Below are 15,356 nucleotides of genomic sequence, written 5' to 3' on the forward strand. Positions count from 1 at the left end.
GACATTTAGGGCCAAGTAAATCTGAAATCCATCATAATATAATAAAGACCAGCGTGGAAAGACAAAGCGGATTCTACTCTTGTGGATCTAGTTTACTTGCTACTAAGTGCCTGAAATATAACTGAGCAGATTTCAAAGATTCAAAGAAAGCCATGAACCTGGCAAATCCTGGCAACACCAGTGACTACTGTAGATCTGTCTCAAAAGCACTCAAAGCACTGTAGCAGCTTAGTAATTTGTAAACACAACATTGCACAAGTAATTTGCAATTTTTGTGTGTGATATGCATTAGACGGTCAATGAACATTACACTATCAACTGGAAAAACCCTCAACAGATCTGCATCAACAAATGATACACACTACAAATGGTTTGGATATTTTTTGCACTGGCTCGCTTTGGGATCTAAACTGTGAATCTTGTGTGTGTGTGTGTGTAAATGAAGGATTTTTATGGGAAAATTTGTCTTGGGCCTGTCTGTCTTGCCCAAGAGCATCAGATTTTAATTGAGCTGTTCTGCCGTGCACGAGTGAAGATTAGATCTGGGATGGACTGTGTGCGTGTGTATTTATAGTTGTGTGTGTCTTGTGTTTGTGTGCTCAGTGTAGAAGGCTGCTGTCTAAGAAATTATGCCACGCTTTGAAAGAAGTGAATGAGCTAACAGCATTGTGTGTGTGCATGCGCTTGCCCTACTGGATAGCCTTTGACTTTGTCTCGAAAGGTCTGTTGTATCTCACGCACACTCTAGATAATAATGAGTTATTGGCAGAAACAGGCATGTGTGGAAACGCACACAGGCTCGCAGTGCTGTGCAGAGTGGGTTGGTTATGTAATGATCTCTAGTACATTCTGAAGCATGGATGTGTGTGTGTGTGTGTGTGTGTGTTGAGAAGTGTATATGATATTTCCTGCATGATTTTGTGTTTGTGTTGTGTGTTTCTTATGGGAACCTATTTGGAGAGGGAGGGAGGGGTGGACCGCTCTATGTTTGGCCTCTCTCTCCAGCCTGGACATGTCGTGCGTTAACCCCGCGACAAGAGAGAGGTGCATGTGTTGGTCCCGGGTCAGGTAACGCAGGATAGTATAACAGGTCACGGTGAACCCCAAAATGGCCCGCCTCCAGCCCGCCTCCGAATGTGTGTGTTTGTTTGTACGTGTTCACGTGTGTGTGCGGTAGTGAGGCGCTCACCTGTACCTGTCATATATCCTTCCTCTCGTCTGCTGTGTTTGCATCGTGGTCTCCTGTTTGCTGCCCCCATCACTCAAACACACCACACACACACTCTCACACTCCTCGTGCCCACCACCCCTCGATTGCTATGCCAACAGCCCACTTTCGAGGTGAGAGCGCTTGGAAGAGCAGATTCCAGATGTCGGGGGGAATTTGGGCTCTCTCTGCCCCTTTCTGGTGACTCCACACACCTGCAGGCTGCCGTCTGCACCTCCACATCAGGGCCGTTTATATCTGCAGATACATAAACGAGCTTCATAGCATATAAAAGAAAATTCCTGAACTCACTGAGCATACATGCTGTATATCGTAAAAGGATAAACAAAATAAAAATCTGTGAACTGCTTATATTCTCAAAAGATATCAGTATATCTGTCTCATCTCATCTATTCATTTGTTCCCCTCTTGCCATCCTTAATTCATTGCAGTATTACAAACAGAACATTCACTTGATCTTACTTTGGCTTCTTTTGGAAATATTTTAGTTGGCCAAGCAAAAATGAACAAAATAGCTGGCCATGTTGTCTCTAAAATGCCAATTTAACTCCTTGTTTTTACAACAGCTTCGGAGGAGGCTCATCGAGTCATATTTTAGTGTCAGAAATGTAATAAACTAAAATCAAATAAAAATATTAAGTAGAATCATGTCTGTATTGTTAAACAGGGTTCCCAGGATCACGGACAACCTGGAAATACTTTATCAGGGGGATTTTAAATTCTGATTTCCAGGCCTGGAAAAGTCACTGTCATTTATAAAATATTAAAAAGTCATGGACATTTCTGTAGTGAATATACCTTTTTTTTTTCCAGAGCAGGCTCAGCTAGAAATTGCTCTTGAGTGCTATACATACAGTAGTAGTCTATAAATAATGCGACAACATTTTAAAAAACCTCAGTAGCCTCGTTACACTATAAAGGATTTATAAAAAAAAAAACAGAATCGTTTTTTACAACGATCCAAGATGACTGTTAATATGGACATTGGCAAAGTTAGACGGTGTTAATAGGGCATTATCAGCCAGACTTTGAAATAACCTGCATGAGAGTCTCATGTTTAGTGTGTGAATGAATTATTCAGATCTTAGAGAATCATCTACATGTCTTTTATCTGCCCTTGATCAATAGCGAGGGACATAAGGCAAAGATAGAGACAGAGAGATACAGAAAGAGCGATGGTCACTGTGTGCTTTCTGTTTTCTCTGTCCTCATTTCACCTCTTCTCCTTCGCTTTCCGAGATCACGGCGAGCACCGTCTCTCTCTCTCCCATTCACTTTCGTTCTGCCCCACTCGAGTTCTGTTCATTCTCTTCAGCAGGGACTAAAAACTAAATGTTTTAGTTCCTTAAATCGTTTTTAGTCCCTGCTTGTCGGTATTGGAATTATAAAGTGATTCTCAGAGGAGTCGACTTTTTACAATACATTTTTGGCGCGTAATTCATTGATGTTCGTCTCACGCAACCCAAATTGTCTATTGCTGCCCTTAGCACAGTTTGTCAAATGTCAACTTGCTAAATGACTACTTAAACAAAACTTTAAAGCATTCTGATATACTTGTGGTATGTAAAGCTCAAATAAAGTGGTAAATAATGATAGCAGTGGTGTAGCCAAGGGTGGGCCGAGGTGGGCCTGGGCCAAGCCAAATTAGACCCAGGCCCACCCAGAATATTAGAGATTATTCTTTGACTTCAAGTAAATATTTGTAATATTTGTATAAGTGTGAAAGAATTATTTGAATGTGTTGCTTCTCTGTTGTTAAGGAGAATTTTGTAAAAAAAAAAAAAAAAAAAAAAACTTGGCCCATCCATTTTTATTGAGACCCACCCAAAAGCAATTTTCTGGCAACTCCCTTGAATGATAGTACCTATGTTTTATCGATGTATCTTCCGATACTGATCCTAATGGACAGCGCTCGAGTGGTCTGTTGTTGCTTTGGTTACCTCCTCAGAAGAACACAACCTCTGTTCATGAGCGTCTTTTATTTGGCGGTATATTAATATGAGCGTTGACTAACTGGAACATTTGTTGTCATTGAAATTTTAATTTAAAACGCTGTTGAAACGTTTTTAATGTTAAATGTGAAATATTAAGCTGTTTAGTTGGCTATGTACTTGTTTTATCATCCGATACTGATTCTACAGAAAAGTGCTCGAACAGTCTATTGCTGCTCTGATTATTACCTCCTCTCAGGCGAACGCGAGTTCTGTTCGCGAGCGTCTTTTTGGCGACAGGTAAAAATACGCGCTCTGAAGTACCTGCAGTCTAACTTTTGTGGCTGCTGAAACGTTGGTTGAAGATAAACTTGTGATATATGTAATATTTCATAAAATAATAAATGATAACAGTATTTTTATTATTTTTGTCTATATATTTTCAATACTGACGCTCCGATGGTCTCTTGTTGCTATGGTTACCTCAGAATGTCCTCAGTGTCTTTATGGTAGCAGGTGAAAAACTCTGAGTTACTAGAATAGAGTGCAACAGTCGGTGCCGGAAGTAAAGATCCCATTCATTTTTTCATAGACTAAGTTATTTTTATTGATACTTAAATATCGACATTTAAAGAAAGACCCACCATGAGCTCAGAGGTTGTTAATTGACAGTATATGCTTCTGTTGAAGCCATCAATCCGCGTTATTTCACTTAATTGTTTAAAAATCGTGTTTAATAGCGGAGTTCCTGGTGAATGACTACATTACCCATGGTCCTGCAGAGAATTCTCATTCTCATCACTTTATTCTTCATTTCTTCATTTTTCACATCATGTCTTTGGCAGCTAAGTGTGTGTGGGTTTGATAACAAGTGCAACCACAAAACTAACAAGTAAACTAACCCATTAACAATTTGAGCCAATCAGTGCTGAATTCAGTTTAAAATTAACCAATTACTGACTGAGCCATCCAAAGATCATGGATGACATTTTGAGAGTTTAAACCCCTACCTCTCTCCCTTTGAAACCTGAACCACTTCGTAATGTGTTTGTCTGTTTGTCCGTCTGTCTTGCTTTGCCTGCTCTGTGTGTTCTTGAGTACGCTCTGGCTTTGTCTGTGTGTCTTCAACATTACAACCTTGTTTCCACCATCGGCTTGGTGCGATTCAACTGTATTTACCAAGAATAAAAGTGACACCACTGAGAGGCTGTTTTCCCGAAACAGATGTGTTGACAGACAGACACTTTATGGTTTGTGCGTAAACCTCCCCGCCCGAGCTAGCTCTGTTCTCCTGGACCTCCTCTGCTCTCCTTAGACTGGTGGGGATCCGTTGTTATTATATAAAGGCATAGTTCCCTCAAATCCTCACTCTCATTTACTGTTTTGTGGGACACAAAAGGAGATGTGTAGCAATATCCAAGCTGCTCTTTCCCATACACGTTCAGAATACTTGGAATATAGTTTTGGGTGCTGTTTTCCTTTTTTGGAGCTCGACAACCTTAGTCACCATCCACTTTCATAACAACTCTCAAATTAGGTCTGGGAAGGAGATCTAATGGGAAAGACATTCTGCTGTTTAACTTCTGTTGTGTTCTACAGAAGAAATATAATCAAACTGGTCTGGAGCAAGTAAATGACGAATGAAGTTTATTTTCAAGGGAACTATCCCTTTAAGGCAGAAAAGTCCAAGACTATCACATTAGTTTGGATGAAATCTCCCTACCAGTCTAAAGACAGTCTTATCTTCCTCCGTGTCTCTCTTTCCCCTGCTGTTCTCTGTGTTCTACTGTGTGTTACCATTGCTGTGTTCCTTTACACTGTTTGTTTACACGTTCTCTCTCTTTTCTCTTTTTTCAGCTTTCATTTTCTCTCTTTCTCTTTAAAGCTTCACTTCTCTCCGGAAAAAAAAAAAAATGCTTCTCCTGGTCTCTTTTTCTTTTATTGTGTTATTTTTTTTTCTTTGTGGAATAAATCTAGAGTGTTTCTAGCTCTGTGTGTGCTTTTGTTTAACTTTCATTTCTCTCTTTCTCTCTGATTGACCAGACTCAAGAGTTTCTTGTCTTTTCAGGCGTCTATCTCTCGCTTTCTCTCTCTCTTTTGCAGTTGTGCTGGTTTGGTTGACGTCTCTCTCATGGTTTTGTTTGACTCTCCAGTCATGCGAATAATCTTCCTCCCTTCCATCACAGAAAAAATGACTCTTTTCCTCTTTTACGCTGTCTTTTTGTCTTTCTCCCTCCAGCTGTTACTTGTCTCTCAGTCCTCGTCTGTATTTGTGTGGCACCTTCATCGTTTTTCTAGTTGTCTTGTCTTTCTCTCTGTGTGTGTATACTAATGGTCTGTTTCCTTTTAATTGTGCCTTGATCACTCAGTCTCATTCTAATGTCAGCGTTTGTCTTTTCTCCTTTTCACCTCTCTCTCTGTCCCTTTATCTTTCTTTCTGTCCTTTTGGTCCTTGCTCTGGTTTAGTTTGGTCCTGTCAGCTAGTTCAGTAGTTTAGTCAAACGAATGTTTCCGGTTCGGTACAAGTTAAGATCGACAGCATTTGTGGCATAATGTCGATTGCCACAGTAAAATTAACAATAATCATTGAAATATACAAAGATTCAAAAGTATAGCCACTAGACTTGAAACTTTATTGAAAGAATCGCCTATTGACCATTGTCTACAGTATGTGCAATGCGATGATGCCGGTAAAACCCGGTAATCTTAAAACAATGTCTCTCAATAATGTTAGGTTTACTTAATTCTCACTTGTTCGTATTACTCAAAAATGCCTGTAATTAAGTGAACTTAATTTAACTGAGTTTAATTTAAAAACATGAGTTTTGTTTTATCTGCAACTGGGCAGGGGATTTCTATTTCCCAGCATGCATTGCAGGGGACTTGATAGGGAGAGTAAATGTTAAAATTAAGTTGAGCAATTGCTGTGCTAACCAAAGTTACTAAGCTACACTCTGTAGTGCTTACAGTCAGCATGTATTTAGCTTGCTAAAGTACGCTGTCACTAGTTAGTACATAAAGAATTGAAAGAGATTTGAGTTACTTTAACATGGCTAACTTTCGGGTTTACTCAATTTAATTAGGTTCCCTCTACCTACATTTTTTGTGTTGAGATTACATTTTAATTTTAAGTAAAGAAAACTCAGTTCAGACACGTGGAACTACTGTTCACGACTGAATCATGATCAGCCACAGAGTAATTTTTTTGAGTGAAGGATACCAAACAGAGACATGATGTAATTATCCATTAATCACTGTTTACACAAAGCAAACTTCACTTGCAGAAAAGTAGAAAAGCTTCCGCATAATGTGGACAACTTCACAGATCAAATAATAGGCCTAAGTGTTTTGTACTGATCTACTTAAGTGCTTAAAATTACAAGCCTCACTTTTGTGGAACGCTGGCCCCATGCACTTCCATTGGAAGTGCTTTACTGGTCACAATTATTCTCCGAAGTAATTGAAATTATACCGCAAATGTTGGTGGAACTTAACTTTTTTTGTACCCGGAACATTCCTTTTAGTAGGTTTTCTAGTCCAGGCCAACCACCCCAATGTGACTTTGGACACCACCCCTGGAAAACGAAATGGATCGCTCCGTGACATGATGAGTTTTGACAGATGTGTGCTGAGAAATTTATTGAGCCCAAATATTTAGCAGCTCACTGTATCTTTTGCATTGACTGTTCAGCTGTCTGTTATAAACTGAAGTAGCATTTTGTCCCATAATGGCTGCATGTTTTATAACAGGAATTGCCTATAAGATGGTTTTTATTCTATTTCTCTGCTGTGGCTTTTTTGTTCAAGCGATCAAAGGTAAACTTCATCATTATGCCTGTTAGTGGATTGTCTTCTTGTCAATTTTAAAAAATTGTGATGAAGACGGTCAAAATAAAGTTAAGCCGATGCTTTTTTGGGTCAAAATGTCATGTGGATTTGAATTTGTTGGATTCAGTGACTGGATGCTAGTGAAAAAAACTAAAAACAAACAACAACAATTAAAAATTCCATGGAATGGAGTGAAACAAGAGACCCATGTAAGTAAAAATCTCTGGTATTTTTAGTAATCTCTCTTTCTCTCTATTTTTTTTATGTCTATCTCGCTCCTTGTTGTAGTAGGAATATGGGGAATAAGCAAGCTAACAGTCCTAAGGGTCAGCCGCCAGATGTGGACGGGCATTCATCAGTGTTGGACCTTGCCAACTCACTCACTGGAGACATGGTGATGGTAGGACTGTATGTTTGTCTTTTATGCTTAGGTTATGAATAGATTTTTGTAGCTTGACTATCAGCACAAAGTCTGGTTCACAGCTTATTCTGGCCTAGAACATCCCACTCAGGCCCAGTTTACACTGGGTATTAAGATGTGTTTTAAGCGATCTCTTTGAAACGGTAAGATGCTAATGACAGGTTTAAACGGGGTCCAAAACGTTGGCCGAATGTGTCCGAATGCAAGTGACCACATTGAGCTCGTATTGTAAATGCTCATCCGTTCAAATGTGTACGAGCAACAGCAAAGTGCCGCCTGCTCACCTTTCAATCAACCGATGTCCTAAAACAAGAATTTTAAACTTTGCCAGTTACGTGTGGCTTCATAAGGAAATAATTGCTCTAAACATCATGTTTGTGCTTACATTAATTGGAGAAGCAGTGCATATTTTTTTGCACTTCTTTTTCTTTTTTGCTCTTTATTATTGTGCAGTAATACATTGACGCAGTGATTAAAGTATGTTGTCATAAAATCAGACACCCTCCCCTCGAAATCTGAACACTAGTGGTCAAAAGAGACGCATATTTTGGCCAGATGTAAACTGTGATTTTTCTCGCTTGTTCACTTGTGATCAGATTCTCCAAAACGCATCTTAATACCAGGTGTAAACAGAGCCTTAGATTGAAAGAGACCATCTGACCAATGTGTAAAGTGACCAACCACAATTCCTAATTTTTATTTTTGCGACTTTTAGGTGCAGGTATATACGAAATTGGACATGCCTTTGAGAACAAAGCAGAATGTATGGTCAAGGATATCGGGTTTATTTGCTACGTTGGGCATTTTCACATCTAGTTTGTTTGAGCACTCTAAGTGCTCTCAAAGCGGTGTAACATGTATATGTGAACAACCCAAATGATCTCCAATCCTCCTAAAAGGACCCAAAAGCGAACCGTGGTCTGAGTATGGTTCGTTTGTGGGTCCTTTTGTGGCTCGATTGATTTGTGCGATGTGAAAACAAAGAGGTACCAGTCCGCTTTGCATTTCTTTATGACATAAGTACCATGAGGCTTGCAATACAAAGTTGTATTACATACTGTCTGCTATTTATATGATCTAAATGTGTTTATTGTGTACTTCATATTCCAATCACATTTTACTGTCCAAATAAGGGAATTTTAAGCGAATGTAGAAATACTATGACAATACCATTTTCCGTTCTTGTCTTATAATGTGAGCACTCCAAATAAACCGCAGTACATACACATACCTTAAGATGTATGACAATTTATCATCATTATCACAATTATAAGTTTACACATACCTTAGGAAGTATGACAATTTATCATCAAAATCACAATTCTTTTTTTTTCTTTTTTTATCCCCAATTTGGAATGCCCAATTCACCCAAAAGTCCTCATGGTGGCATAGTGACTCGCCTCAATCCGGGTGGCGGAGGATGAATCTCAGTTGCCTCCGCATCTGAGACGTCAGTCCACGCATCTTATCACGTGGCTTGTTGAGTGCGTTACCGCAAAAACATAGCGCGTGTGGAGGCCCACGCTATTCTATGCGCATCCACACACAATTCACCACACGCCCCACCGAGAGCGAGAACCACATTATAGTGACCACGAGGAGGTTACCCCATGTGACTCTACCCTCCATAGCAACTGGGCCAATTTGGTTGCTTGGGAGATCTGGCTGGAGTCACTCAGCACGCCCTGGATTCAAACTCGCGACTCCAGGGGTGGTAGTCAGCGCCTTTACTCGCTGAGCTACCCAGGCCCATAATCACAATTCTAAGTTTACAAGTTATTGCTAGCTACATTTCATAATCTTTACAGCCATGGGATCTGAGTTCTTAAGGAGTAGTGGTATGAACAAGGGTTCTGAGACCACATAAATGCTAAAAGGACCAAAAAAGAAACTGGGTCCTCTTTTAAGTCCACTTACACTGTGAACACCAAAAGCACTGAGGTCATTTGCAGCTGTGTCCCTTTCTGGTTCACTTTAACTGAACTGGGTTTGGTTCATTTAAAATGTACTATATGTGAAACCACCCTTAGTGTCTCAAACAAACTCTCAAATATCTTTCAAAGATTTAATGCCACTGTCCATTTTTTTCCTATTAAACCAATAAAAAGGGCTGAGGTTTGTTCTCCTAATGTTTAAAGTCTCTTATCTGTCTCAGCAGCATCAAGGAGGCTTAAGGGATATCTGTGTGTGTGTGTATTGCTCGCCTAATATAGTAATAACAAAGAAAACAACAAAGATGAACAAAAGTCAGATTTTGAATCTCAAAGATGTGTTTGGAATAGCATACTAAAATATTAGTCTTACTATTTTTTCCAGTATAGAGTATAAGTAGCCACAGTAATTTCCTACTAGACGGCACTTACATGCAACATAGTGGGTTCATATCACAACAGTGTAGCATACTACTGTCTGAAATGTTTATCTTTGCATAATATTTTAAAATTAGTTGGTAGTTTACAGTATATTCTGCACAGTATTTAAGCAAGCTAATACAACACTTCCATTTCGAACATCTCTTTCTTTGTCCCTGCAGTTGTCTCCAGGGTCAGAAGATGACGACCACGAAGGTCCTATTAGCGAGAAACTGGGCAGGATTCAGTTCAGCTTGGGCTACAGTTTCCAAGACACCACCCTGACGGTAAAAATCCTCAAAGGTCAGGACCTGCCCGCAAAAGACTTCTCTGGGACCTCTGACCCCTTCGTCAAAATCTACCTGCTGCCTGACAGAAAGCACAAACTCGAGACCAAAATCAAGAGAAAGAACCTAAACCCTCACTGGAACGAAACGTTCCTATTTGAGGGTGAGGTTTGGATGACCCAATTTCTTCTGTTCTTGCTCAATAAAAGCTCTATAAACACCATTTGTGGCAGAACGTTGATTACCAGGGAAAATCATTTCAATTCAATTTGTTTCTGTAAACGCAAAGATCGCGGTTACAGTAAGGCGCATGTAATGGAAGTAACATCTTAAAGTTAACAGTTTTTTTTTTACAGAGGATAAAAAAGCAGAAATGTGAATTTCGTATATTTGTTGAAAAGCACTTGAACTATTCGATAAAAAACGTCATTGCAATAAATATACATACCCCTGAAACAAAAAATCAAGCCATAATCCTCACATTTCTCACACCAGGGTTCCCGTATGAGAAGGTTCGGGAAAGAACGCTTTATCTCCAGGTGTTGGACTACGATCGGTTCAGCCGTAATGACCCGATCGGTGAAGTCTCCATTCCTCTGAATAAGGTGGAGCTTGGACAATTGAAAACATTCTGGAAGGATCTTAAACCTTGCAGTGATGGCAGCGTGAGTGAACTTCAGTTTTGAAATGCTTTTGGAAGATCATAATGGAGATTTGCGCCTAGTTTGACATCGATAAGCATTGTTTAAGAGATACACAGATTTCAAACACTTTGAAACCAGCCAATATTCATCCTTCCTGTACTGTTCGGTAATTTTTGACCAAAATCACTTTTGCAGATTTAATAAAAATGGGTTCCTTTCTCTGAGCGGAACAAGACTTAGTGACTTGTCCTCCACTTACCATCTGAGCACACACAAATAAAGTGGACTTGATTTGATAAGTCTAAGTGGTCCTAAAAAAATGTGACACCATTACTGTTCACGGTAAAAATTGACTGACCATAGGAAATTAATTGGAATGACTAAAAAAGAGCAATTTTTTTTGACTAGTCAAATACAATCTGTAAATCAGCCACAATGCAAAACAAACACACATAAATGAAGGGGTGAGACTATAAAACATGCAGACTGCAAAACGTACACACCCACGAACACTTACACACACACACACAAAGATAAATTGGTGACAATAACACAGAGCATTTTTTTTTTTTTTACATTTTGTCAAAGAAAATCTACAAATTGTCCACTATGCAGAACACACAGAAATGACGGGGTGAGACCCTAACACACACAATGCAGAGCACACATGCACACACACTCACAGTGTGTACTGGATGTTTTGCACTCTGCATGTTTTATAGTCTCATCCCTTCATTTCTGTGTGCTTGTTCTGGATTGTGGATTATCTCTATGTTTATTACTGTTCATTTTCTCTAAATTATTATTAATTTACTTTGAGTGATTAATTTTTTAAATTAAATCATTGGTAACTATTGGTATTTATTCTATGTATTCTCTTTGTAACACCATGGTCAGGTTTGACTGTAAGCATAATGTGACATTATTGCAAAAACTGACACCTGCAAATAATAATAAAAAAAATGCTAAACTTAGACAAATGATCCAAATGCATAACTTGTGATAAAATGTAGAACATAGAACACTGCAGCCATCTACTGGCTATTATTGTCATAATATGATTTTTCAAGTCATGTTATTTTTCTTTTTTCACCAGATGGCAGCAATCTGTCCCAATACATGACACATTCACATATTTTTTTTCATGTTTCAACTTATAGAAGTTTAGGTTTTTGCTGTGGTGAAATTACATAAATGTGCTTATTTGCATCTTACAAAAAAGAAGCTTACACCTGTACTGCTTCGGGTCAAAAATGACCACAAACAGTAAAGTAAGCAGCCAATTTTTATCAGAATAGCAGGGTTAAATTGAACAGAAGTATGAATGAGATTTGAGAGGGTAAGATTATCAGCAAATATTAAAATTTGCATATAAATATTAGAAAGAGATTGCACTGTTAAAATGATGCATATTTGTAGAATTAAGTTGATATTTGAGGTCTCTCAATTTGTAGTTATATTCTATTGGTCTTTTAAGACAGTGAATCTTGAAAGCGCCCAGACTGGAGCCTTTATGTACTCCTTATGGATCTTGATGATAGAACACAAAATTGGTGACAATTTAAGTTCATTCTTTCTGGGTGATTGATAATTTGTGATGCCTGATTTGTGTTTTAGGGAAGACGTGGAGATCTGCTGGTGTCATTGTGTTATAATCCCACTGCCAACACCATCACTGTTAACATAATAAAAGCACGCAATCTCAAAGCCATGGACATCGGAGGCACCTCAGGTATACGCACAAACACAGTCATAAAGACACTGAGATCATGAATAAATACATATACTGTACCTGTACATGTTTTCGTAAAAACACATTTACATTCATTTATTTAATACATATTTTATGAATCCAGAGCTTTCATGATCAAAAACACACTGTACAGTTTATGATGGACCAATCAAATTTTCCAAAATGTGTTTGCATAATTCATTTACATAAACCAAACCTTTCTCTGATTGGCTGTAGACCCCTATGTAAAAGTATGGCTAATGCACAAAGACAAGCGTGTGGAGAAGAAGAAGACAGTCACCATTAAGTGCTGCCTGAACCCCGTTTTTAACGAATCCTTCCCTTTCGACGTGCCAGCACATGTTCTCCGGGAAACCACCATCATCATCACCGTCATGGATAAAGATCGGCTGAGCCGCAATGATGTTATCGGAAAGGTGAGGACATATACTTCCCATTCCTATCTCGAGGTAGGCTAATATTTTTTCAAATACATAACTATTAGATGAGAAGTTATTTTTGCAATCAGAGCTGTAGTTTTCTGGCCCAAAAACAATGAGGATCTCACATTTAAGAGTGACACCAAGAAAGATTCATGTAAAATGACACTAAATACAACTTATAAAACCAGGAAAAAAAATTAGAGTCAGAAACGGCAGCATTTTACTAATGGTTTCAACCAAAAACAAACATGAAAACGCGACCAGTGTAGTCAGACTCTCAAACGAATGATTCTTTTGAGTGTTTTTTTTTTTTTTTTAATTAATCAAAATGTCTCATAAAAATGACTCTTTGAGTTTTCAGTTTGAATAGGACTAATGACTCACTCACTGAATTGCTCAGGGGTGCGTTTCACATACAGTGACGTAATATTTGCAAGTACACCAAAAAGCTGTTTAATGCACGAAAGCTGCTGAAGACACCAAAGCGGCGATTGCAAAATGTGTATTACGACAGATGCGTTGTGCTGCAATAGTAGGGTTTCCCTCTACATCTGACTTTGGGTTCCCCCTACACACTTGATACGCTCGTATATTGAATTAACATGGACAAATAAGTCGTGTTTTCCGAGATAAACCGTGTTGTAAAGCTCTTTCTCTTAACACCCTTTAATCCCACAAACAGCATTTGCATGACATTTCAGAAGGCCGCGTTCAGCAAAACCTGCCATTTTCTAAAGTGCATGTAAACATTGTCAAAGTGTTGACAGAATGAAAGATATAGAAGCTTCAGTGAAGACAAATAATGTCCACACAGCAAACTAACAAGGGAACAAGGGAACTATACTTCGGGTAAAGAGCTGTAAAAAGCATCGTTAGCGAACTATGGTTGCAAGTTCCATCGTTACAAACATGTTTCCCGAAAGCACAGTTCCAATGCACATTCGCAAACAGCATTGCAAAGTTGTGTGGTTGGAACTACAGTTTTGGGAAACACCAAATCATTGAATTGTGTTGGTAACGATGGAACTTGCGACCGTAGTTCGCTGAAGATCCTTTTGGGAAACACAACCCAGAATGGTTTACTTTTATACCTCATTGACTTACTGAATCAGTTCTTCAAAAGTACTATAAGAATCATTTATGAAATTGTTAAGGAACCAGAATTGTTCAATGGAATCTGAATCATTATACCATTAAATTCCTTATGATTCCCATTCCCCTTAACAATTATATTCCCTCCTATTTCCATCATTCTTGTTTACAACTTTTCCTCCTTTCTTTCTTTCTTTTTTCATTCCTTTCTTTCTTTCTCAGATCTACTTGTCATGGAAGAGCGGTCCAGCTGAAGTCAAACACTGGAAGGACATGTTGAGTCGGCCACGTACTAACGTGGCGCAGTGGCACGCCCTCAAAGCCTGATCGGCCCTCTCCATATCCCATATCCCCCGACCCCGTTTGACCTTTGACCAGAACCCTGTCCTTATGCACAAGACTAACTTGCTGCCAGATGGCACAACACGGGTACTTTTAGCCATCCATTCTTATAACCTTTAACTTTTGAGCTTCAAACTTCAATCTTTCTACCTTCTCTCAATCTATTCCCATAGTCCTCTCTTCTTCCTTGTTGTTTGTCTTTATTTTAAACTGGTAACATGTAGTGTAAAGGCATGTGCATTAAGCAAACATCTATTTGCATTGACAATGTTATAACAAAACATTTTACCATAGTTTTGATTCTAAATCTAGTACTTGTAAATCAGGGTTTGGGAAAATCCAACCCTGTTGAAAAAAACATCTTAAACAAAGCTGATATGCTGGTCTTAGCTGGTCTCCCAACCTTGTCAAGCTGGTCTGTTGGCTGATTGGAAATGGGATTTAGGCACCAGATGGCCTCCCAGCTAAACCAGTTGAGGACAAGCTTTACCAGCCCATCGAATTATCTTAGGCTGGTTTCAACTGTTTTTTCAGCAAGGAAATCCAACGGAGCCATTTAAAAATGCCCTAAGAGTGCTCTCACAGTAACTACACGTTACCAGGACATTTCTCTTGTGTTTACTTACCTATATATCCCTTGTGTGCCTAGGTTGGAGAGGTCTTACATCTCTCTGATCTGTGTACACCTCACCTCGAGTCTATCCCTCATCATATAAGACCAACTCCTCGTCTAGACCTTGGTGCTCACGGGAGCTCATTTGCCAGCCTTTAAATTGGCCACTGCAGAAACGGATCAAGTCGCAGGAACTCTGAGAGTTGTATTTTTCCAGGGCTCAGACATCCCATGTGAATCACAGGGCCCTGGAGGGCCCCTGTAATTAAAGCCATGAGGGAAAACGACAGTCTCTCGTTTTCTTTTACGTCGCCATTAATAGTTGTTTTTCAGTCCCTGAACTCTCCAAGCCATTTTCCATGTCTTTCCCACTTGACCTGATTTTCCATGTCTTTGTTACCTCCATGCCTTTATTTCTGTCTCTATTGCTTCCAAAACATTGAC

At 39.1% G+C, this 15,356-nt stretch overlaps 1 protein-coding gene across 3 annotated transcripts in view; it reads left to right on the forward strand.

Annotated features, from left to right (window-relative positions):
• The window catches only part of LOC127437193 (synaptotagmin-7-like), a 147,524-nt gene extending 132,910 nt beyond the window's left edge, over positions 1-14,614 (forward strand). For all 3 annotated transcript variants that reach the window (XM_051691966.1, XM_051691964.1, XM_051691965.1), the window contains 6 exons: positions 7,276-7,387; positions 9,942-10,209; positions 10,542-10,711; positions 12,308-12,422; positions 12,660-12,859; positions 14,180-14,614. In XM_051691966.1, coding sequence (XP_051547926.1) covers positions 7,276-7,387; positions 9,942-10,209; positions 10,542-10,711; positions 12,308-12,422; positions 12,660-12,859; positions 14,180-14,284 — 970 coding nt within the window. In that variant the 3' untranslated portion in view covers positions 14,285-14,614. The remainder of the gene's footprint in view (positions 1-7,275; positions 7,388-9,941; positions 10,210-10,541; positions 10,712-12,307; positions 12,423-12,659; positions 12,860-14,179) is intronic.
• The last annotated feature ends 742 nt before the right edge of the window (positions 14,615-15,356 follow it).

Source organism: Myxocyprinus asiaticus, chromosome 48 (assembly GCF_019703515.2).
Source record: "Myxocyprinus asiaticus isolate MX2 ecotype Aquarium Trade chromosome 48, UBuf_Myxa_2, whole genome shotgun sequence".
Lineage (NCBI taxonomy): Eukaryota > Metazoa > Chordata > Actinopteri > Cypriniformes > Catostomidae > Myxocyprinus > Myxocyprinus asiaticus.